We start from the raw sequence: 24,821 nt of genomic DNA on the forward strand, positions 1-24,821 counted from the left end.
AAGCCGCGCTAGCGTTTTTGGCGCCGGCCGCCGAGGTAATAGCGCTGAAAACGCTAGCGCAGCTTTGTAAAAGAGGGGGATAGTTTGCAAAAAAAACTCACAGGCACTTCAAGGAACGCTTGCCCCTGCCCCCGTTTTCATCCGAAGCGGTTCAATTATTATTATTATTTTTTTTTAAACGTCCCATTTTTGCATATGTTTAACTATAATGCCAAGCCCACGTCCCGAGCACTTCCCGCGTGTACACCACACGGCGCATGCACCACCCCACACAGTTCCTTTTCTCTGCGACGACTTCCGTTCCGTGTCCAGGTCATCGCTCTGCGCTGGCGTGTGTCTGCTCCAATTTTGTTTTTTTGCAAGGTCGCTGGTGGCGACCGCTCTCCCACTTCAGAGTGCGCGCGGCCGCCATGTCGGGCTACACCGCTGATGAGAAGCTGCGGCTGGAGCAGCTGCGAGCGCTGCGGCGGAAATGGCTCAAGGACCAGGAGCTGAGTCCCCGCGAGCCTGTGCTGCCGCCCAGGAATCCTGGGCTCATGGAGCGCTTCTGGCAGAACTTCCTGAAGCCTCAAAGCCTATGGAGAGCCTACGTAAGGGGGGGGGGGGAGCGCTGGGTCGGGTTTCCCTCTCCTCTCCTCTCCTCTCCTCTCCTCTGCGCTCGTCGGCTGCTAAACGGGTCTGGGAGACTCGAGCGTGAGATCGTCTCGTGGGTTGTACACCTATTGATCGAGGCAGAGTGAGGCGAAAGACACCTGTCTTAAGGTCGCAGAGGGTCTTTGAAGTTGCGATCCTGGGGTTTACCTCGAGATCATTTTGCGTTTTCAGTCTTGTTGATTAGTGAAATGTATTTTGTTTATGTCGGATTGGTCTTTTGGTTGGATCTAGTTTAGCCTTTCTATAGTTCTCCTCATCCCTTATACGAGAGGGTGTTGAAAAGTCCTCGGCCCAACCAACTTTCTAAATTCTTAGCGTTATTTTGCCTCTGTAGCTGAAAAGAGTGTTATTCTATTTTGCAAAGTGCCAATTTGCAGAATCGTAATCCTATGTTTTTACATTGTTTCAGATCATTGATTGAACCATGTCAGTGAAAAGTGTGCCATTTTCAAGTTGGAATTCTGAGCCGTCATGAAGTTCCTATTCCTGCAGAAGAAAAAAACTCCAGAGGAAATCCATGAATGTATGATGCAAACTAGAGAATGACAAGGGAAAAAAATCTGTCCCCGTTACCGGACCACCGTCCCCGCCGTCCCCTTCACAACTACGTCCCCGCAGCATCCACCCTTCCCTCTCGCCACCTCACCACCCTTCACCTCACCAGAGAATCTCCCTTCCCCCCCCTTACCTTCGCGGTACGTTAGTAAAGAAACTTACTGAAGCCGGCGGAGACTGCTTGCCTGTGCCTGCAGTCATGTGTGTGAGAATGCTTCAAACCATCTTGTGTGTGGGCACCTCAAACCATCTTGACATCATGACATCTGGGATTTGCGTGTTGTGTCTCCATTGAATCTCAAAACGTTCCAGTGAATCATTAGCGTTTATTTGTCATACCAGAGCAATCACCGACGGCGGTAGCGTGTAAGATGGGCGGAGTTGTGGCAGATGTTGCTAGGAAATGAGGCGGCGGATAAACGGCATGAGTTTTGATGCTGTTCAGACTTGTAACAGATGACTAAGGACTGGAGTAGAGCTGGGTCTGCTCTGATCAATATGGTATGTGCTTGTGCTTAGGTCTCTGGCTGGGCTCAAGCTTTGTTGGGTGTCGGGGCTGCCAGGAACTCCCAAAGCCAAATCTACAGCAAATCTATCTCTCTCCCTCCCCCTTACCTTTGCGGCGCTTTAGTAAAGACACTTACTGAAGCTGGCAGAGACTGCCTGCCTGTGCCTGCAGTCGCATGTGTGTGGGCGGAAGCTTCTCCTCTGATGCAATTGGAATTTGTGTCAGAGGAGAAGTTTCCATCTCCCCTAGTTTATTCAGGTCCCTTTGTAAATCTTCGCAGTCCTCTTTAGTCCTAGCCCCATTAAATAGCTTGGTGTCATCTGCAAATTTTATTACTTCGCTCTTTGTCCCCGTTTCTAGATCATTTATAAATACATTGAATAGCAGCGGTCCAAGCACTGACCCCTGCGGAACGCCACTCGTGACCTTCCTCCAGTCCGAGTAGTAGCCCTTCACTCCTACCCTCTGCTTCCTGCCCGCCAACCAATTCCTGATCCATCTGTGTACGACTCCTTCCACCCCATGGTTCTTTAGTTTCCGAAGTAGGCGTTCATGGGGTACCTTGTCAAAAGCTTTTTGGAAGTCTAAGAATACAATGTCTATGGGGTCCTCTTTGTCCATCCGTTTGTTAATTCCTTCGAAGAAGTGCAATAAGTTCGTCAGGCACGATCTTCCCTTGCAGAAGCCAAGTTGGCTTGTTTTCATAAGTTTATGCCTCTCTAGATGCTCCTCGATGCTATCTTTTATCAGCGCTTCTGCCATTTTCCCCGGAACCGAGGTCAGACTTACCGGTCTGTAGTTCCCCGGGTCACCTCTCGATCCCTTTTTAAAGATGGACGTAACATTGGCTATCTTCCAATCCTCCGAGATCGCGCCTGCTTTCAGGGATAGATTACAAACCTGCTGTTGTAGTTCCACTATGTCCTCCTTTAGTTCTTTCAATACTCTAGGGTGGAGTCCGTCTGAGCCCGGCGATTTGTCAGTTTTTAATTTTTCTATCTGCCTGTGTACATCCTCAAGGCTTACTTCCATGGATGTTAATTTTTCTGCTTGGTCTCCTTTGAAGATTTGTTCAGGTTCCGGTATGTTGGATGTGTCTTCTTTTGTAAATACTGACGAAAAGAACATGTTTAGTCTTTCCGCCAAATCTTTCTCCTCCTTCACCACTCCCTTCCTATCTCCGTCATCCAGCGGTCCCACCTCCTCCCTAGCCAGCTGCTTCCCTTTAACATATCTGAAGAACGGTTTGAAATTTCGTGCTTCCCTGGCTAGCCTCTCTTTATATTCTCTTTTTGCTTTTCTAACCACGAGGTGGCAGTCTTTTTGATACTTCCTGTATTCTTTCCAGTTCTCCTTGGTTTTGCCCTTTTTCCATTTCTTGAATGAATTCTTCTTATCCCCTATCTCTTTCTTCACTTCTTTAGTTATCCACGCTGGGTCTTTTTGAACCCTTTTCTGAATCTGGGGATATACCGATTTTGCGCCTCGCTTACCATGTCCTTGAATAAAGACCAGGCTTGCTCTACAGTCTGCCATTTCTTTGTGTTGTTCCTGAGTTTCTTCCTTACCATTACCCTCATTGCTTCATAGTTTCCTTTCTTGAAGTTAAAAGTTGTCGCTATGATTCTCTTTCCCTTTGGTATTCCTACTTCGACTTTGAACTTGATCATGTTATGATCGCTGTTTCGCAACGGTCCCTCTACTTCCACATCCTTTGCAGGTCCTCTTAGCCCATTAAGGATTAGATCCAGAGTGGCATTTCCTCTTGTCGGTTCTCTGACAAGCTGATCCATGAAGCAGTCCTGTATAGCCTCCAGGAATCCGGTCTCCCTAGCGCATTTTGAGTTTCCAAGACTCCAGTCTATTCCGGGATAGTTAAAGTCTCCCATAATGATCGTGTTACCATTTTTGCATTCCCGTTTCATCTCGGCTTCCATTTCTTCATCGGTAGTTTCATTTTGCCCAGGTAGACAATAGTACAGGCCCATCTTTATCTTGGGCTGTTCTGCCACTTATTTCTGTCAGATGGGATGATCAGTGACACTCAGAAAAGCACACAGACAATATAAAAGCATAGACAATAACCCTTTATTATACTTATATATATAGATGAATATAAAAATAGAATAACTTCACCGTGATCCCAGGCGTCATCATCCTTCACAATCGGGAATCCCTGCGATTGATAGGTGGGTAGGACATGGGACTGCCCCTTGGTTGCAACGAAATGGATTCTGATGTTGGGGGAAAAGTCCCGTTCTTATATAGAGTGAAAACTGCTGAGTTCATAGTTATACAAGCTGATCCTGCAGTAACCAGCTTCCTTCACTACGACTCAGGCACACCCGGTCCTGTTCTTTTGTTCTTTGTTTTGACAACACCCAGGTTACTGTGGTCAAGAGGTCAGGATAGCAGATAAGCCCTCAAGGCCCCCAACTACCTCGGCTTTAGAAAACTACTCAAAACCCGCCTCTTCCAAGACCAGGATCCCAACGCCCCTTCTATCTAACAACCCCTCTCCCCTCTACATCCTTCCCTCACCCCCCCTGGCAACTTTGATCAATTTGTTATTGAACCGCTTGTAACCCCGCTCAACTAATGTAAACCACTTGTAACCTTGTTTAATTGATGTGAACCGCCTAGAACTCTTCCGGGTATGGCGGTATACAAAAATAAAGTTATTATTATTATTATAAGCAGGCTTGTTGCAGAAATCAGCTTTCTTCATTTGGACACCTGGTCAACCTGGTTTTACTGTTCTTTTGTTCTTTGTTTTGGCAACACCCAGGTCACTGAGGTCAGGATAGCAGATAAGCAGGCTTGAGGAGACATGTCACGCAGTATGCTGAGTTTCAGTTACCCCTTGGCCATAGGCATAACACGGGCCATCCAACCCCCGAAGCTGACCCTGCCACCCGACACGCTCCATCCCCCGCCCCCTGCCGCTGATTCCTCCCTGCCTCCCCCATCCCTGAAGCCAACCCTGCAAACTGGCACACTCCATTCCCTCGCCCCCCCCCCACTGAAGCAACAGGGGCGGGCCAGGCCAGGAACCTTCTCTTTCAAAAGAGAGAGTGTTCAGGTAAGGGGCAAGAGTCTTCCAAAAAGTTGTGCCCATTTCAGCCCAAATGCCAGAAATTGGGGCACTCTCATTTATACCAGGTTTCAACTGGCTTAAATACCAGTGCCCAGATTTGGGTGCAGGAATCGGCACTCAACCTGGAGAGCCATTTATAGAATAGCGCTCTGAGCCGATTTTTTTTTTTTTTCCAGCGCTGATTTTTTTTTTTGTACAATTTTATGGAATGCCACCCATTGCCAGGTTTTTACAAAGGTGTGTTGCCAAGCCACCCAAAGGAATAGTATGGGCGGCTCAGTATTTAGCATGCGCTGCACCTTTGTCAAAGGACCCAACAGTGTGCTGATTATGAATAAATAGAATGTTAATTTCTTTGAAAGGTATGACTAGTTGTGGTTTTCTTTTTCTAGGTTTTTAAAACATACAACACTGGTTCTTTTATATTAACTCGATTCTTTATACCTGCCTGGATTGTTCACTACTACGTCAAATACCATATAGAGGTGAGCATATTGTTTCTCTTTGCAACACGAGAAACAAGGCTGTATTGAAAGAGACTGGTCAAAATGGAACTTCAGAAGGCTCTAAAATATAAATTTTTTATTCTAATATAGTTTGTTGTCACACTGCTACTGTTTATATGCAATATAGGTCAATCCAGTTCATAGGTCAAGGGAAGTTTTAGAACATAAGAATTGCCCTCTCCGGATCAGACCCTGGGTCCATCAAGTCCAGTGATCCACACGCGCGGAGGCCACGCCAGGTGTACCCTGGCATAGTTTTAGTCCCCATATCACTGTATGCTTCTCAAGGGAGATGTGCATATAATTTACCCTTACCTGTATCACTCTATGCCACTCTTAAGGAGATGTGCATCTAGTTTACCCTTAAATCCTAGAATGGTGGATTCTGCAATTACTTCCTCTGGGAGAGCATTCCAGGTGTCCACCCTACCTAGGCCAGCACCTCTCTCTTCATCCCTTCAATCTCTTCTGGAAAGCTGTTCTTCCACCACCCCCCTCTCTGCTGTCACCACCCCAGGAATCCCCACAGTGCTCCCTGCTAAAAATAGCTTCAGTGGCACAGCAGTAATCCTTGGAGGCTGCTTTCAGCCTGCCCCAGAGATTCTGTCTCACCAAACAGGAAGTATATTCACAGTGCAACTCCTTACTGCCTCTTTTCCCTCCTTGCAAACTAGAGACCAACAGAATTTAGGTTTCAGCACCAAAAGTGAACTGAAATCCAGGTTCAGGTTTCTGCTGAAACTGAATAAACCATGCCTCCCACTCCCCCCAATCCCTGTGCTACTTTAGGTGGTCTAGTGACCTAACCAAGGCAAGAGTGATTGCACATTTGCTCTTGTCCTATTTATCTCCACCACCAAACTGCTTATACTGTCTCCAATCTCAAGATAGCCACCATGACCTTCAATGCGGTCTTGCAAGACTGCAGCTGAAGGTTGCAGCAGCCATTTGTATAGCGGAGACGACCAGGGAGAATGTGACTGAATAATTCTTGCCCTGCTTAGGCCACCAGACCACAGGGATGATTAAGGAAGGCCTTTGGTGGTTGGCGGGGAGGGGAAGGTATGCTGTGTGCATTAGTGACGGGGGGAGTGGGGCTTGTCCAGTTTCATTTTCTGCTTTGAAATCATAAGACACATTTTGGTTGCAGATTCGGTTTCTACAGAAATAAAAAATCTTGGGTTTGGTTGATTTCTATTGCAAGTTGTTTATAAGAAAAGTTATCTTCTGTACCCTCCTCCATAGCCAGCTGCATGCTTTTCATCTTGGTGCACCATCTCACTAGAACAGCCTTCATAAATTGGTGTAACTCATTCTTTGATAGCTGTGTACAGATAGAACATTTATATTTTGGATGGTTTTATGTTTGCATTTTGTTTTGTTTGAAATAACACACACAGATTTGTACGACAAGGCACATTCCTATTCTTGTCCATACTTGAATCCTATCTAAAGACCCACTTTTTGAGGCTGCGTTTACATCTTAAGCTTTGGTTTTTCCTAATCATAGCCTTGTTGGGGGGGTTTTCTCTAGTATATTTCCTGAAACCTTGTAGTTTGTTTATTATTTGCTATACTGCCTTTAACCTTCAGTAACAAGGTAGTTTACAATTGTATGTCTTGTCTTTGTGTTTTAAAAAGATTAGAAACTCAGTGGAGCAGGGACAGTCTCTTTTGTGTGTTTGCCCAGTAGTTCTATAGAAATAAACAATAGAAAGAGTTGTTGCTGCTGAATTAAGGGGAAGCAAAGGAAGAAAACAGCAAAATATTTTTTAAAAGATGAAAACAGTATAGCTTTTTCAATGTTTTTTCCCCAGTTGCTAAAATGTTTCATATAACAGAACTGCAAATCAGTGAACAATTTAATATTCAACATTTAAAGATTATACATGTAGATAAAACACAATTTACACACATGAGTAATAAATTCTGTTTACTGACAAGACACCAAAAACTTTTCCTGGCCAACATTTAAAATGACTTAAGCGGGCAGGTAAATTGCCTGTGACCTCCTATCCCCCGATATGCAGTTGCACTGAATTGAGAAGTGCTGCTGAATATCGGCCTTTAGTGGCCCCAGAAAAAGTAGACAGGTCAGGGGCGGTATGGGGTTGGCATTTCGGGGAGAATTTATTACCACAAGGCTCCCTGTAGAGGTTGCAGCAGCCATTTTAGATTTGCCACCACTAGGGACAGGAGCAAGTAGACTTTGCTGATGCCTTCAATTCCCCCCCCCCCCCTCAGATCACCAGGGACCTCAGGGCGCTATTAAATAGGGTCCGATGATGGAGGGTCTCACAGGGGTCCATCACTATCCTAGGGTTGGCATTAAGGACCTGCGGAGGAAGGTGATGGGGTGGAAATAGGGGATCTTCACTCTTAATTGATGGGTTGGAAGGAGGGCTATGGATCTCGGGGGAAGGAGTGGAGGGAAACTGCAGTATTTGTTTTATATGGGTCCCAGTTGATATTCAGCTGGGGCTCACATAACTGTCTTATGCAGGCTCCAACTGAATATCAGTTCCAGCGTCCAGCCCCACTGAGCTTAGCACCGGATATTCATTTCTGATGATGGCACATGGCCCAAAAATGAATATCTCGGGACAGTTTATCTGGGCATGGTCTGCTTTAAAATGTTTATCACCACCAGGGGGGTTCAAATTCTTCATGTGAACTAACTCCCCCTTTTATGAAGCCACGTTAGGGTTTTTTGTATTGCTGGCCGCAGTGGTAAAAGCTGCGACGCTCATAGAATTCCTATGCACGTGAGAGCTTTTACTGCCACGGCTTCATAAAAGGGGGGCAAGTCAGTTCATACTATTAAAACACTGTACAAACCAAACCTACCTATTTATTCCTTTTCAAAATTTCAGTATATCCAATAGTAACCAAAGTGACACTGGGAATGTTCTGTATTGTTGTCCAGTGACTTGAGATACATATGCTTTTCTAAAAATCCTTGCACATACATATACTATGAATGATGGAACAAGCTGGCACTGTAAAGCTAGTCCTGGATTATGATTTCCCTTCTCTTGATGACAGTATTGCTGATACTTGTTTTGTTTCTTTTTTTTAAGACACATTTTATTTCTGTACACCACCTGGAAATTTGATTAAGCGGTATAAAAACTTTTTAAATAAACTTAATAATACGAGTTGGCCACTGTTGGAAACAGGACACTGGGCTTGATGGACCTTCAGTCTGTCCCAGTATGGCAATTCTTATGTTCTTAGGCATATCACCAACATATAGGCACCTCTACGATTGGTGTATCTGCTCACACCTAATCATATACACTAAAACATATACTCAGTTATGTTAATATTTTATAAAGGAAAGTAGATGCCTACCTTTTTTTTTACAGAAAAGATTCCTAATAGAAGCCCTCTAGATTCCCCTTAATAGAATAGCCCTCTGCTTGTCAACTTTGCCCCTCACCTTTTGCACTCTATCCCCAGGTCACTCACCAGCTTTGAAAAATAGAAAAGCTAAATGAACCCCAAGGACCTACTACCACAAAAGGTTTGGTGCAGCTAGGTCTGGCCATTCCAAAATTGGCACACAGACAAATACACAAACCACAACTCATATTGCTTTTCTGTGTGCTTTGTATCATCACTGGAATGCCCAGTCTTTTTTATTCTGTGAACCGCCTAGAACTTTTTGGATGTTGGCGGTATAGAAAAATAAAGTTGTAATTATTATTACAAACAGAAACAGGACTACACCTACCATAATGTATTACAAAATGTCAAGAGCCCAAGGCATATCCAAGAAAACAGATAGGCAGGCAGGCAGGCAGTCAACAAGAGGCAGTCTGGCAGAGAGATGGAGCAAACCAAACCAAAGTCAAAAATCAAGGAGACCAAGGTCTAAGGGTATTCCAAATGCAGACAACTTTATTAGCAACAGTAGCGGAGGGGTCAAAACCATGCCTGACTCGGCTTTTTTGTCTAAACAGCCTCAAAGGCCTACAATACTATAAAACACAAATAATAAATAGCATCCATATAATAAGAACATAATAAATAAATAATGAATAGATTAAATAATTAAAAACATATATTTTAAGAGTACCTAAAGAAATAGGCATCTAAACTAATAAAACCAAACTTACATATGAAATGTGAACATACAAATTGTATTACTGATGATATTCAACAGAAGTCGAGAGAGCTGTAACAGATACAAAAAAGTGTCTCATTGCAAAGTGCCTAGGCAGTTAGAAGCAGGACATAGAATGACCACCTCAGCCTTATGTAAATAAAATGCATATTCACTTCATTATAATATTTACAGCTCTTGAATGTACTCGTTTTGCAAAAGCATGGAGAATAATATTCTAGCACTTACCTTTTATAAGTTGATAAATAGAGGAGGCAGTGGTAAAGCTATATTTATCTGGCCATTTAAAATTTCTTTTAGACAGTTTTCATTTTTGATATATGGTTATTTGTGATTTAATATAATTTCACTTCCTTTATCTTGATATATAAATCAACCTTTGCAATGGTGGCATCTGACATATTGTTGTTCATTTCAGACGAAGCCCTATGGAATCATGGCACTGAAGCCCAAGCTATTCCCAGTAAGTCAGTGAACATTCCTACTTTTATTGGGAGTAAAGGGTAGTACAGTTATGAACTAATATTTTACCATTTTCTCCCCTGTGAATGGTGCCCTTGGAATGAGTGAACAAACTATTTTGCCCCCACCTCCTCTTGGATTTGCAGATGTTAATTTGTAAGAAATTGGTATTTTATCATAACAGACTGCAGCTTCCCTAGGAGGGCCTATTCTTTCCTTTTTGATTTGATGTCTGTGAAGAAAGGTTGATCTACCACTTTTCACTGTTAGCATGCAGAAATTCTATGTATGACTGAGGGGAAAGGGTGAGTGCTTAGTGTTTTGAGCTGCCTCAGAACAGGTAAGAGCTAAAAGCCCATCTTTTGTGCCTGGTTTGCTTTCTTTTGGAATGCCCTCGATTGCAGTTGATCTCTGGCTCTTCACTAGGAGAGCCTCTGATTTATATTGAGTAATTTTTGTCAGAAATCTTGCCAGAAACAAGAAGTAAATCAGCCTTAGACACATTTTGAAATAAACTTAGTAAAGACATGATCCTAGCATAATACTTATGTACATTTTATAAGGATGGATGTACTTTTCATGGAATTGGTGTTCTTTATTTAGTCACTGTAAAATTCAACTTGCTTCTGTAAAGCATCCACTCAACCCAGGGGAATGGATATTTTAAAGCATGGAAATAACCCTATCAAAATTATAGGAATGTGATTGGTTTTCAGTGTCTGTCATCCTCATGGTGAACAACACTTGATCCTAAGGCAACATTGAGTCTCTAGAGCAGGGGTGCCCACACTTTTTTGACTCGCGAGCTACTTTTAAAATGACCAAGTCAAAATGATCTACCAACAATAAAATTTTTAAAAAACACAACGCACACTGTATGCATAGAATTGTTAATTATCATTCCTATTCCGGGGTTTTTTCAAAGAGGTCAAAACAGATGACTCTATGCACTGTCACCTCAGTAACAACCATACAAAAACCATAGACAAATACCCCCCCCTTTTTACTAAACCACAATAGCATTTTTTAGTGCAGGGAGCTGCGCTGAATGCCCAGCGCTGCTCTCGACGCTCATAGGCTCCCTGTGCTAAAAACCACTATTGCGGTTTAGTAAAAGGGGACCATATTGTAAAATATAGACAGCAGATATAAATTCAGACACATTTTGATCACTAAATTTAAAATAAAATCATTTTTCCTACCTTGTCTGGTGATTTCATGAGTCTCTGGTTGCACTTTCTTCTTCTGACTGTGCATCCAATCTTTCTTTCAGCCTGTATGCTTCCTCTCCTCCAAACCTCATTCCCTGCCCCAACTTTTTCTTCCTCTCTCCCTGCCTTTTCTTTCTTCTCTCTTCATGCCCCATTTCTTTTTTTCTGTTTCTCTTCTTTCCTTCTGTTTCCCTGCCTGCCCCCTTTCTTTCTTTCTCTCTGCCCTTCCCCAAGCCACTGCCACTTGCCACTGCCATCGGGGAACAGGATCCAAACGCCACCAATGGATAACAGGCCTCAAAGCCGACGACGCCCCATGCTCTCTCTGGTTCGGGCCGATCAATCTTCCTTTCCCCGACGTCAATTCTGCCGTCGGAGAGGAAGTTCCGCCCAGCCAGGCAGCGATTGACTAGCCCGTACTTCCTCTCCGACGGCAGAATTGACATCGGGGAGAGGAAGATTGATCGGCCCGATAGATCGCCAAGGCAAAGTGAGTCCTGGATGATCGACTCACTTTGCCTTGGCGAGCTACCGGTCGATCGCAATTGACCTATTGGGCACCCCTGCTCTAGAGCATAGTATGAAAGTTGAATTCAAATGCTGATTAAAACAAAATATTTTAGAGCTGTTGGTCATTAATTAAATAAGATGGATAAAATAAGTAGGTAAAATATTTTCCAGTCTTAAATCCAGATCTGAGTCTCAGTCTGCCTGTCTGACACTTACCTAGATATTTCACTGCCATCTAAAAAGTGGGGCGTGAATAGTGCAATGATTAGAGTTACATCCTCAGTACCCTGAGGTTGTGGGTTCAAATCCCATGCTGTTCCTTGTGAACCTGGGCAAGTCACTTAATCCCCCTTTTCCCCAGGTACATTAGATAGAGTGTAAACCCTCTGGGACAGATAGGGAAAAATGCTTGAGTACCTGAATGTAAACCAGTTAGGCTATAAGTTGTATATAACTACTAAAATAAATAAATATGGCTAAAACAGAGCTGCTCATCTTCCCACCTAAACCCACCTCTCCGCTTCCCTCGTTCTCCATCTCTGTGGACAACACTCATCCTTCTTGTTTTGTCTGCTCATAATCTCGGGATAATCTTTGACACCTCTCTCTCCATCACCGCCCTGATGCAACATTTCGCTTAAACCTGCCGCTTCTTCCTCTATATTACCAAAATCTGACCCTTCCTCTCTAAACACACTACCAAAACACTTATCCTTGCCTTCATCACCTCGCGCTTAGACTACTGCAACTCGGTACTCTCAAGCCTTCTGCTTAGCCATCGCATTCCCCTCCAATCCGTCCAGAATTCGGCTGCACGACTCATATTCCAGGAGAGCCGCTTTACTCATGTTACCCCTCTCCTAAAGTCACTTCATAGGCTTCCCATCTGTTTCTGAATGCAATTCAAACTCCTCATACTGACCTACAAATGAACTCACTCAGCTGCCCCTCGCTATCTCTTCACTTATCTCCCCCTATGATTCCTCCCACCCCCGTGAGCTCCACTCACCTGGTAAGTCCCTCCTTTCTATGCCCTTCTTTTCGGCTGCCAACTCCAGACTCTGTCCCCTCTGCCTTGCTGCACTGTATGCGTGGAACAAGCTGCTCAAATCCCTATGGTGGTCTCTCCTTCTCCAGCAGTATTCAAGGCCCAGTTAAAAGCCCACCTCTTTGAGAGTGCTTTCGACTTCTAACTCCTCTCACCTTGGGTTCTGCATACACTACCCTCTGCCATGTCTGTCTGTCCAAGTTAGATTGTAAGCTGTTCCGAGCAGGGACCGTCTATAAATGCCAAAATGTACAGCGCTGCATACACCTTTCAGTGCTATATAAGTGATAAGTAATAGTAATAGTAGTAGGTACTTCAGGAAGATCATATTTAATTTAATGTGGTGTCTTATATACCACTAAATCTCCCAAAGGATTTGAAGCAGTTTACAAAACAATTAAATTGACTTACGTAATGGGCAAAAATTTAATCAGGTACTTTGGTCAAAAACTTATCAAAATCCTGTAATGTAGTTGAGTTATAGGTTTTAGTTTTAATTAGTCTGCATCATCTTAGTTAAAATATTTTGGTGTATAAACTTCTTGAATAAATATTATTCCTGAAGAAGTTATGAAACCTGAGAGTACCCATGCAGCTGTTGGAAGGGCACACTGAAAAATAACTGCATGCGTGCTAACCCCGTTACATGCCAATAACTAATGCCAGCTCAATGCTGGCATTAAGCATCTAGCACGTGGAGCAATGCAGTACGCACTAAGATCGCTAGCGCAGCTTAGTAAAAGGAGCTCTAAGTGACTATAAAATGTGGATTAAAAAAATGTTTATTCTTTCTTTAGGGTGACAGAATCATAGAGACAGGAGAGGTACTTCCACCTCTAGAAGAGAAGCATGAAGAGCATCATCATTGAAAGATTCTCCAATAGCCCATAAACATATACATTTATAGAGTTCTGTATAGGTGTGCATTTCTTACATTGATATATTCTGGAAACTATTCTTATTTAACAATAAACTTTGTCTTCAGAAGATATTGTATTGATGTTGCTTGGTCTAGCGCAGTGAGGTACTAAAATTCAGTTCATGCGATGACAAAACGGTCACATTTGTCTGAATCCTCTGTGTTGGGAGCAGCATCATAGTGTATAATGATGAAACTATTACTTGGGTCTTATATTTTATTTACTGCATTTGACATTGAATCATAAAAGCTGAAGAAGAAAATATGGATCTTAAATTTAGACAATAAAAAAGGCTGAAAATCAGTTGAACAATGATAAAATTTAGATGGCAGGCAGTGGCCTGGCTTCAACAGCATGTAGCCAGAACTATGTTGCTTGTTATCATCTGCAGATATGATTGTACATGGTCAGTAATATGTATTGTGACCCTTCTTATGGTTTAATTCTCTGTGAAGCCTTTTGGGAGGGGACAAAGCCTGAGATTTAGTCATTGACTGCCAAGTACTCCTAACTATGCTTAACTATCTGAGAAGAGTATAAAAAAGTAATCTTTGGGGAGAGAAAGATATGAAGACAAGCATGAAAACTAAAGAAGCTATTTCTGCATGAAGATTCAGCACTCTTCCTGTTCCTGATCTAATCTAAACTGAATTTCTTGTTTATATATCTTTATTATTTTTCAATCACATACAAAGTGGAAACAGAAAATATAAACAATTAATTAATATAACAATCAGCACTTATATAGAATAAATAAAGAAGTATATTTAATCCCACCCTCCTACCCTCCCTCCCTTTGGATGTGCTAAGGAACCACAAAAATCAAAGGATTCATTCATTCAATCTAATTTTACAAATTCCCCCAGATCTCTTTAAATAACTGATAATGACCTATTTGAGTAGAAAGCATCCGTTTATATTTATAAGTTTGACATAGGGATGCCCACCAAAAGTTGAAATTCAACCTGTCCCAACATTTCTAGTTTTTAGTGATTAACTGTATTATTATACCTGACATAATAAGAAGTAATTTGTTCTTGTTTGCAGTAATTAGACTTTTTGGTTGTAATAATGTCCCGAATAACACAATATCATATGTCAGTGGGATAGCGGATTCTAATATTTGATTAATTTTCCCCCAGATAGACTTCCAAAAATTTAGTATCAAAGGACAATAAAACAACAAATGATCCAGTGTCTCTGCCTCAAGATGACAATGACTATCTACCTTGTGTAACCTAACTGGGGTCCAAAAAATTCTATGTAACAGAAAAAACCAAGTTTGTCTCATAGATGCTGACATTGTACATCTCATTCTCCAAGTCCAAATTCGTGGCCATTGAGAAGCAGAAATTTGCTGCTTGACTTCAATGCTCCAAATATCTTTTAGACCAGTTTTAGGTTTTTTATTTATATATTCAGATATTAATTTATACCACTTGGCTGCCTGATGTCCTAGCAAATCTGTCTGGAAACATAGGCCCAGCAAACTATATTGGTTTTTAAAATTTCGCTATTCAGGGAACCCCTTCCGAATAGCCTGTCTCAACTGAATTATACTTAGCTTGTAAATCACCTTGAATCTATACTGGATAAGAGACCCATACAGTAATATGGGGAATTCTAATGCAACAGGAATATCAGTCTTGACAAATGGGTATTTCCAGTGCAATAGGTGTGTCATTCTAGATAAGGAATTCATTCTGGATTTTTTTCTGTGTCCCTCCTACTTCACTGGGAGCTCTACTGCCACCTGCAGTTTTTCTCTTCTGCACATGAGCTGGAAGGAATGTTTTAGTTCTGTTCTTCCCTTTTCTTATTTTATTTGGTGTTTTTTTTCAATGCTTTCGGTATCTTCAGTGCTTGGAGCTTTCATCCTTGGCATAGCTCTGCCTGCATAGAGAAGAAGCAGACTGCGGTCTGCAGCTGACAGGCCAATCCCTGGTGGTACCTGTTGGCCAGCCTGCTTTAGTGTTTTTGGAGTCTGGGGCCATCCCCGCTTACTTTCCTCACCTACTGCTTTGCAGGGGTTTGATTGCAGGCTGTCGGGCATCTGTAGGAGGCTTAGCGGTATCTTGCAGGGTGCCAGCTGCATTTTTTTTGTCTCCCCCCTTCTGGTAGCACTCTGTTGGTCCACAGGGGTGGTGGAGTGGTCAGATGCTGTGTCTGGTGGGCAGCCTGAAGATCTTCTTGGAAGGGGTATATCCAGCATGAGGCAGTGATTCTTCAACATTCCAGCTACTTTGAGATCTGAGACAGGCTAAAGTGAGTAAGGCTGTTATAGTCTCTGAGGTGAATTGTGTTTGTGGGGGGGGGGGGGGGGGTCTGAAATTCAGGTTTTTTGAGGGTCTCTGTATGTGCCCCTGTGTTCCCCCTCCTGAAAAATCCCAAAATTGCCAATTTTTTTTACTTTGGGAAGTTAATTTAATTAGTGAATTTAGGTGCAAAAATCATGATGGCGGCCATCTTGGATTTTTAACAAATTTTTTTTTTTTTAAAAAGATCCCTGCACTTCCAAAAACTGCAGTTTTGCCTCAAAACCTGTTCGGATGGAGTCCTCGGGCTCTGCTACCCCAAATTCATGCCAGGATTGTGCAAAATATGCACTTTAGGAGCATCCTTGCACCGCATGGCATGGACCAGAGAGGCAGGAGTGAATAACTTAACCTCTCCTCTGAGTACTAAGGTGCCAAGATGGGTAGCAAGCCTGTTGGGTCAGCCACCTTTATTTTGGAGTTCTAGAAATAGTAACCGGTCCTCGTGTAAGGATGCAGACATCCTGCAGTCCAAGAAATGCAAAGTTGAGTCATCACAGGGTGACTAGCGCTCCCTAGTCTGGATGCCTTCTCCGGCTTTTGAAATTTTTGTGGAAAGCCTTGCACAAGATCTGTACTTCTGCGCAGTCCCACTGTGCCTCAGACTTGTCTCCTCGCAGCATAGTCTTACAAGGCACGTCTTCTACACAGTCTACTGCTGTTCAGGACTTGGGAGACCTTTTTCTAGGAGATACTGATGTTGCTCAGTTTGCTGATTCCCCTAATTTGGGGGGATGATCCTCCAAGGTTTCAAGGTTTATTAAAAATTTGTTATACCGCTTAATTTGAAATTCAAAGCGGTGTACAATAAAAATTCATTGTCAGCATACAATGACAAAAAAATAATAAAATTTGTTATCAGCATACAATGACATAAAAACAATTGATTAAAAACAGAACATATTACGGGGGATATGTCAGTAAAAACAAACGTACATACATCAGACAAACAAAAGTAACAAGAGGAAGAAGGGGAGAACTACAATCAGTAAAGAAAAGAACAAATAAGGGAAGAACAATAAGGAAAGGGTAGACTTGAAAAATAATGAAGAAATTGTTGCCCTAATGAGGGCAGTTATGTCTTGGTAGGGGGCCCAGGAACAGACGCCGGCTCTTTAGATCATGTTTTGGCTTTAGAACTAGGGTACATTACCACAGTTGTTTGTTTGTTTGTTTAAATCTGCTTTGCCAGATCTGATTTTGGAGTTTCTGTGAGAGTTGGATTTAGTCACAGGCTCTTTCTACTTCCTCCTCCCTTATGTGTGGAATGAGAGTTCAGTTCTCACCATTTCCTTGGCATCATAATATTAACTCTTGATTTCGGAGCAGTAGGATTCTCTGGAGGGGTGTCTCAAAGTAGCGAGAGCCACGTCCCATCTGTATCCTATGGCACAAGAGTGTCAGCAGCTTGTAGTCAGCCTCCAGTGCATTCCTTGGTTGACCAGGTCTCTAAGCGCTCCTCCCTTCTGAGCACAGGTGGCGTGGTGAGTATGGACATGCAAGGATCGTCGAGTGGAGGTAGTTCTCAGGAGACTCTTTGGGGCAATAGCTTTAGGAGTAAAGCCTCAGTGGCGTCCTTTGGCACATGTGCTTCTCTGTCCAGAATGCGCACTTTAGAGAGTGAGGGTCCAGTATGTATGGAGGATCTTTATCACTTGGCTCTTACAGCATGGCTACTGAATACAAAGTGTTAGAGCGCAAAGGATCTTCAGACACGGTCACTGCCACACTTCTCAAGTCTCAGAAGTTGACTACAGTTTCTGCCTATGCTAAGGCATGGAGAACTTTCCAGCATTGGTGCACCCAAGAGTGTGGAGCAATTTCCAGTTCCGGTTTCAGTGGTATTAGTTTTTCTCCAAGCGGGCCTTGCCAAGGCCCTCACAGTGGCTTTGCTTCGGGTCCTAGTAGCTGGGCTCTTTTGTTTCAGACCTCAGGACCTATGCTAGTGTCTCATCCAGACATCAACAGATTTATGAAGGATGCTCTCCATATTAGACCTCTGATCAAACATCCCTCTTGGACTTGACGTTAAAGGTAGTTTTTCTGGTAGCAGTGACCTCAGCGTGGCAAGTCTTGGAGCTCCAGGCTCTTTCTTGTCGAGAACCTTTCTTTAGAATTTCGGAGACTGGAATCTCCCTTCTTTTCCTTAAGGTGGTTTTGGCATTTCATGTTAATCAGGAGGTCCATTTGCCTGTATTCCAACCTACAGGTTCTAGGTTAGTGGACTGCATTTTGAAGAAGTGAGACATGGGAAGAGTGCTTCTTCGCTATCTAAAGGTCACCAAAGAGTTTAGGCTCTCTGACCATTTGTTTGTGCTGACTCATTCATCTAATTGTGGCACACCTGCTTCCAAAGCCACGATCTCCAGATGGATCCTTAATGCTATTTTGTCAGCCTTCATTATCTGTGGGGAAACAGTTCCTTGTTTCGGTTATGGTGCATTCAACTAGAAGTGTAGCTTCCTTTTGGGTGGAAGCTAAGGCAGTCTCTCCAGAAGAGATTTGTAGAGTGGTGACTTGGTCCACTCTATACACATTTGCCAAGTTTTACAGGGTGGACTTTGCGGCAAGAGAGGACTCTGCTTTGGTTCCTCCATGTTGCGGGCCGGCGCAGTCAGCCTGCCCTAGATTCAAGGGACTACTTTTGTACGTCCCGCTTGTCTAGAATGACACACCTATTGCACTGGAAAAAGAGATTATGTTCATACCTTGATAATATATTTTCCAGTAGATAGGTGTTTCATTCTAGACTCCCGCCCTGTTCTTCCTGCACCTGCGTACTATCTCATTCTGACGTTCAAATACTTGAAGGGTATTAACGTAGAACAAAATCTTTTCCAGAGAAAGGAAAATGGTAAAACCAGAGGACATAATTTGGGGTTGAAGGGTGGTAGATTCAAGAGCAATGTTAGGAAATTCTACTTTACGGAGAGGGTGGTGGATGCCTGGAATGCGCTCCCGAGAGAGGTGGTGGAGAGGAAAATAGTGACTGAGTTCAAAGAAGCATGGGATGAACACAGGATCTAGAATCAGAACATAATATTAAATATTGAACTAAGGCCAGTACTGGGCAGACTTGCACGGTCTGTGTCTGTATATGGCTGTTTGGAGGAGGATGGGCTGGAAAGGGCTTCAATGGCTGGGTGGGTATAGATGGGCTGGAGTGGGTTTTGAGGAGATTTCAGCAGTTGGAACCCAAGCACAGTTCCAGTTAGAGCTTTGGATTCTTGCCCAGAAATAGCTAAGAAGAAAAATTTTAAAAAATTTAATTGAATCAAGTTGGGCAGACTGGATGGACCATGCGGTGCTTTATCTGCCATCATCTACTATGTTACTATGTTTATGCTTCCCCAAGTTGTATCTTAGATGTCAGCCCTTTGGGCCCTGAAGCATACTGTAGAATATGTTTTAGCATCTACAGGAGTGCTTCCTGAGCTCCTTTGATGCTTCTTTTGGCTGTTACTTGTTCATTGAGTTTTCAAGAATAGTATGTTTGAGCAGAACTGTTGATTTGTTTTGGAAATTTCCCATTGTATTCTTCACATAATGTGGATTGTGCTCTTGTTTGCTTGGGTATTAACTGCAGGTGGCAGTAGAGCTCCCAGTGAAGTAGAAGGGACACAGAAAAAATCCGGAGTGGATTCCTTCTACATATGACTCACGGACATGGGGAGATAACCTGCTTGTCTAGAATTACACGCCTATCTACTGGACAAGATATTATCAAGGTAAGGTCAAAATCTCTTTTTACCCTCCTTTACTGCGAAGTTTATAGAGAGTGTAATTTACATATTCTGCTACTCCTCCTCTCTAGGCTGTGCTGGATTTCCTCAGTCTTACTCTCCACAGCGAAGTTGTAGAAGCTTCATTTCTTTATTTTATTGGGTTTTTCACTCATAAGCAAGGCTTTTTTTGTGCCGCAGAGGCTCTCAGGTCCCCTGAGACATCTCTGGCTGCACGAAAATACAGATTCTTAGGGCAGAGGTCTGTAGCCTGTCGGTGTACCTGATTTGCATGTTTCCTGTGTGGCATTACCATTCAGGAGGCTTAGGGACCATTCCCTTGGGAGCAGGCTCACCCTAGGTTTTGTCTGCGGTGGGCTTGAACGCAGGCTGTGTAGTTTCCATGGTGGCTTTGTATCAGGATTTAGGCTGATTGCATTCCTTCCCCTCTTTACAACCTCATGCAGACTTCAGTGTGGTTCTGAGGGTCCAATCTCTCGGGTTTCTGAGGCTATGGGCAGTGTTCTCCACCTCAACAAAAAAAAAACAAAAAACCTTCCCTTAATTTCTTTGTTTCATTTTTGCCTCCACATGACATTTAGTTGCTAAAATCGCTATCATAGCTGCTGTCTTGGGTTTCCCGATTTTGATTTTAAAAGTCTCCATCTGCCTTAAAACCCCTTGTTTTTGATTTAAAAGGGCATAGATGGACTCCTCAGGTAGAGATCCTTTGGATTCACGCCGCATTAAGCCTCTTGAGTTCAATGTGGCTTACAATTATTGTCAAAAATAGCTGTAAATTGATAATACCTTTTATGTTTTGACATTATCTGTAGGGCCACATTTAAGTTGTAAGTTTATAGAACCACAAAACCTGTAAGCAATTCATCTAATAATTTAACAAATATACCCTGGCTTTTACAAAGCTGCAAGAGAGATTTCTACCACAAGCCAGCAAGGTAAATGCTCCAAGATTATAGCATGAGCGTTGGAGCACTTAACTCACCAGCTCATGGTAGAAACCTCTACCATAGCTTTGAAAAAGGAGTCCATAGTTTTCTTGAATCCTAATTTTCCTAAGTAACAAATTTCCACTATTTGGTAGATTGATAAGAAAGCCAGGCAGAGTATATTGACTTGTATGTTATCTTCTTTACAGGATCAGGTTACTTGTTTCTTACTGCTCCTGCACAAGTTTATACAGGACAGCACTGGCCTGTTTCTAAGCCCCGCAGCTCCTGTACAATTTCAGACTCGGTTCCGAGCCCCACAAGGTGCCTTTATGGGAAGGCAGAATTTGGTCAACTGCAGTATGCACCTCTGAGTCTGGGAGCCCAAGCACCAATGCCTACTAATGTACTACAGGACAATCTAACCTCCAAGTCCAGCTAGTAAATCACCAGAAAATGTGTCTATCTCCTCTGTTCGTCTCCAGAAAAAGCAAAATTGCTTACCTGTAACAAGGTTTCTCTGTTGATAGGGGAATACAGTCACACTTTTTCACCCATCATCCTCCATTTTCTCACATCTTGTAAGGAGCTAGGGACAGCTATACTATGTGCAAAAGGTCCCACACATACCCAGATCGGCACTCGATCTGGCAGCAGACCACCGAAAAGTGTGGCTGCATTCCCCTGCTGTCTATGGACAATCTGTTACAAGTATGCGGCAGCTAGAATGACTGGAAGTATTTCTAATTATGAGCACGTAACTCCTCTGCTGGCTATGTTGCATTGGCTACCAGTATCTTGGAGAATTCAGTTCAAGAAACTGCTATTATTGTATAAAGTCTTACAGCAAGAGCTGCCTAAACCAGCAGCTACTTTAATTGTACCGCATGTACTTCCTTGATTACTGGGTCTGAGTCTCAGCTAGAGAATGACATGGGGACAAATTTTTCCCCGTCCTGGTGAGAACTCATTTTCCTGTCCCGGTGAGTTCTTTTCCTGTCCCCGCCCCATTCCTGCAAGCTCCTTCCTCATCTGCACAACCCTCAAACACTTTGAAATCATAAGTGTTCAAGGTTTGTGTGGTTAAGGCAGAACTTAAAGGAATGGGACAAGAATAGTGACAAAACTCACAGGGACGGGATGGGGAAATTGAGTTCCTGCGGGGTCGGGGCCAAATTTGTCCCCGTGTCAATCTCTAGTCTCAGCATCTAGTGGTAGTGCCTTCATTGCGTTCTATCGCTAAAGCCACAATTTGTTGATGGGTCTTTAGTGTAGTAGGCCCGTATTTGTGGAACTCAGTTCCAGGCACTATTCATCAGATTTCTTATTTATCCTTTCGTAAGTGCTTGAAGGCTATTTTCAGGAGGCCTAAAGGCAATTTGTGAAGGGAGGAAACTGTAATTTGTTGAGGAACCTGTAAGTAGGATGTTATGTGAATGTTTTTATTTTAATGAGATAGTGATTGTGTGTTAGGTTGTTTGTTTATTTATGCTTATGTGTGTATGTTGTAACCCAGATAAATTTTTGTGATATGTGGGATATAAATGTTTTAAATAAATAAACAAGTAAGCAATTTCATTTTCCCCACATATTACAACAGTGCTGTCCAAACCCATTTTCCTATACCTTGCAAATTTGATTAGTGCAGTATGCAGGCTAGAGATTCCAATGCACTTAAGGGATCATTAAAAAAAGTCTAAAAACCCGCCTAAATTGACACTTGGACGATCAAAAAGGCAGGACATCCAAGTACCGATAATCGACATATCTAAAACCAGCTTAGGCCTTTTGACTGCCTCTGTGCGCCCAGAGTGAAAAGGGGCGTTTTTGGAGGAGTGGATAGGGCAGGAGGTGGGTGGGATGTGGGCCGACCTGCAATGATAATCGAAAAATTTAACAGGTTGCCTGGACAGAACTTATACGTTTTGACTTAGACCAAAGTTCTGGAAAGGGCTGCTGAGCTGATCACAGCTACCGTGAACTGTCGTTCCCCCCCCCCCCCCACAACAATGCCCTATCCCTCCTGCCGGAACCTGCTGCAACCCCCCCCTCGCAACCTTCATCAGCAGGAGGGATGCCCAGTTGCTCCTGCCGGACATCCCCAAACTCCCCCACCCGCCTAGTCCCCCCTGGGAGGGCCTAAGGGATTTGGCCAATCGGAATCTTAGGCCGCTCCCAGCACACCCCAGAATGCACTGGTAGTCAGGCCTAAGATTCCGGTTGGCCCAAGTGCCTTAGGCCCCTCCCTGGTGCATCCGATATACCGGGAAGGGGAAGGCCCACTATTTTGGTGAAGGTGAGCCTGCCGGCTGGAGGCTGAAAGGGTCCCTCTGGCCGGCCAACTACAAAAGGTAGGGGGGTTCAGGTGGGGTCCGGGTGGGGGGGGGGGTCTGGTGGCCTACCTTGGCAGGGAGTTTGGGGGTGTCCGAGCAGCAGGGACTGGGCATCTCTCCTGCCGGCAAAAGTTGCAGGGGGTCAAGGCAGGATCTGGCAAGGACTGGGCATCCCTCCTGCCGTGATGCTTGCGGGGGAGGGGGGGTGTTAAGACAGATTCCAGGAGGGACTGGACATCCCTGCTGCCAGTGAAGGTTGGGGTTTGTGGTGGTTTGGACAGGAGTGACTGGGCTCCCTCCTGCAACAATCGTTACGGGGAGAGGGGGGATAGTTCCACGATTCTCTAACCAGTGCTTATGACAGACGCAGGTTACAGAATTGTGGTTTTAGGCGAAGGACTGGTACCTCCCATGCCTAAAAGGTCTTGTTTTGGGCATTTGGGACTTGGGTGATTTTTTTTTTTTGGGGGGGGGGCAGAGAATAAGGCTTAAAGGTAGATAGTGGTGGTCTGGGCGATTAAACACCTGAACATACAGGTAGGCCATTAAACCTCCCCACACATTTTGACCTTTTTTTTTTTTTTTTTTTCGAGAATGGACATTTCCCTGCTGCCTAGCGCCTTAGGCCAAAAAGGGACTTAGATGTTTTTGTCGATTTTGTCCCTCTATGTCAGGGGTGTCCAATGTCGGTCCTCGAGGACCGCAATCCAGTCGGGTTTTCAGGATTTCCCCAATGAATATGCATGAGATCTATTAGCATACAATGAAAGCAGTGCATGCAAATAGACCTCATGTATATTCATTGGGGAAATCCTGAAAATCCGACTGGACTGCGGCCCTCGAGGACTGACATTGGACACCCCTGCTCTATGTGTACTGTTTTGCTGTTAAATTTGGCTATAATTTATGTATCTCTGTCAACCTGGGTATGCTGAAACTCAGCAGAGAACCTGGATCTGGGAAATTTTTTTTCCCTTCTATTTTCACCCCACCTTTATTCTTGCTTGCATATTCCCTTGTTCCCTGTCCCTTGTCATACTCACCTACATTTTCTCCCCACTTACCCTCCCTCCTTTCCAAATCCTCAAGCTTCCAATTTCCTTTACCATGTGATCTGGCTAGCTCTTCAGCAACAGAAAATTATCTTTTCTTGTGCTCTGTGTTGGCTGAGGATTGTCTCTATTGTGCCTGAAGAATAAAGGTGTATTGGGTGTCTGTTGAGTTAGGGGCATGTGTGGTTGAGGATGAGTGATGGTGTGGTGTGAGAGAGGAGTTATGTCAGCGTGTATTGAATAAGAGGTGGATGTATGTGTGCTGATAGCATATCCTATGTGGAAGATGAAAGGAGTTATGTTTTATTGGGGTGAGCAACTGTTGAGTAAAAGGTGATCTCTGGTTATTATGGGGGGGGTGAGAGGGAGAGGGATAGTGATAGGGTATGCAGAGATTGGGGGTGGGGTGATGAACGTGAAGGAAGGGAGGTACTCGTATATAGCCACAGAGACTGATGATGTGAGGTGGAGTCAGTTAGGAGGTTGGCAAAAGAGAAAGGGTTGATGATTTCTAAATATAAGCAGGAAGAGTGTTACAGAAGCTGTGTGCTATGAGAGAGCCTTAGCAGGGTGGAACTTAAAGAATAGAAAAAAATATATATGCTAATTTTCAATAGGTCTTACCCACCTAGGACTGTTCTACCTTAGCTAAAAATATTTGCCAAAAATTTTAAACCTTTTATTTTAATATTTAGTGGTAGCTTAATCATCTTAAAGTTAAATAATACATTTGTTAACAAAAATGCAGAAACACAACTTTGTTTCTTGAATCAGTTATTCAAGATATTAAAACATTTTGCCAAACACAAATCTATAATGCAGCAATACTGTAGAAAAGCAATCCTAGTA

General features: G+C 43.4%; 1 protein-coding gene across 1 annotated transcript; it reads left to right on the forward strand.

Annotated features, from left to right (window-relative positions):
- Positions 1–265: 265 nt before the first annotated feature.
- Positions 266–13,669, forward strand: NDUFB6 (NADH:ubiquinone oxidoreductase subunit B6). Its single transcript, XM_033926626.1, has 4 exons — positions 266–590; positions 5,207–5,299; positions 9,868–9,912; positions 13,478–13,669. Exons 1-4 carry the CDS (start codon positions 411–413, stop codon positions 13,547–13,549), a joined length of 390 nt encoding a protein of 129 aa, XP_033782517.1. The 5' UTR covers positions 266–410; the 3' UTR covers positions 13,550–13,669.
- The last annotated feature ends 11,152 nt before the right edge of the window (positions 13,670–24,821 follow it).

The sequence above is a fragment of the Geotrypetes seraphini genome, chromosome 1, assembly GCF_902459505.1.
Source record: "Geotrypetes seraphini chromosome 1, aGeoSer1.1, whole genome shotgun sequence".
Taxonomy (NCBI): Eukaryota; Metazoa; Chordata; class Amphibia; order Gymnophiona; family Dermophiidae; genus Geotrypetes; species Geotrypetes seraphini.

Excerpts from the sequence above, each read along its gene's own strand:
- NDUFB6 (XM_033926626.1), top strand. The coding sequence starts at position 411 with ATGTCGGGCTACACCGCTGATGAGAAGCTGCGGCTGGAGCAGCTGCGA. Across the intron at positions 5,300-9,867 it reads ACGTCAAATACCATATAGAG|ACGAAGCCCTATGGAATCAT; the intron begins GTGAGCATATTG and ends TGTTCATTTCAG. Across the intron at positions 9,913-13,477 it reads TGAAGCCCAAGCTATTCCCA|GGTGACAGAATCATAGAGAC; the intron begins GTAAGTCAGTGA and ends TTCTTTCTTTAG.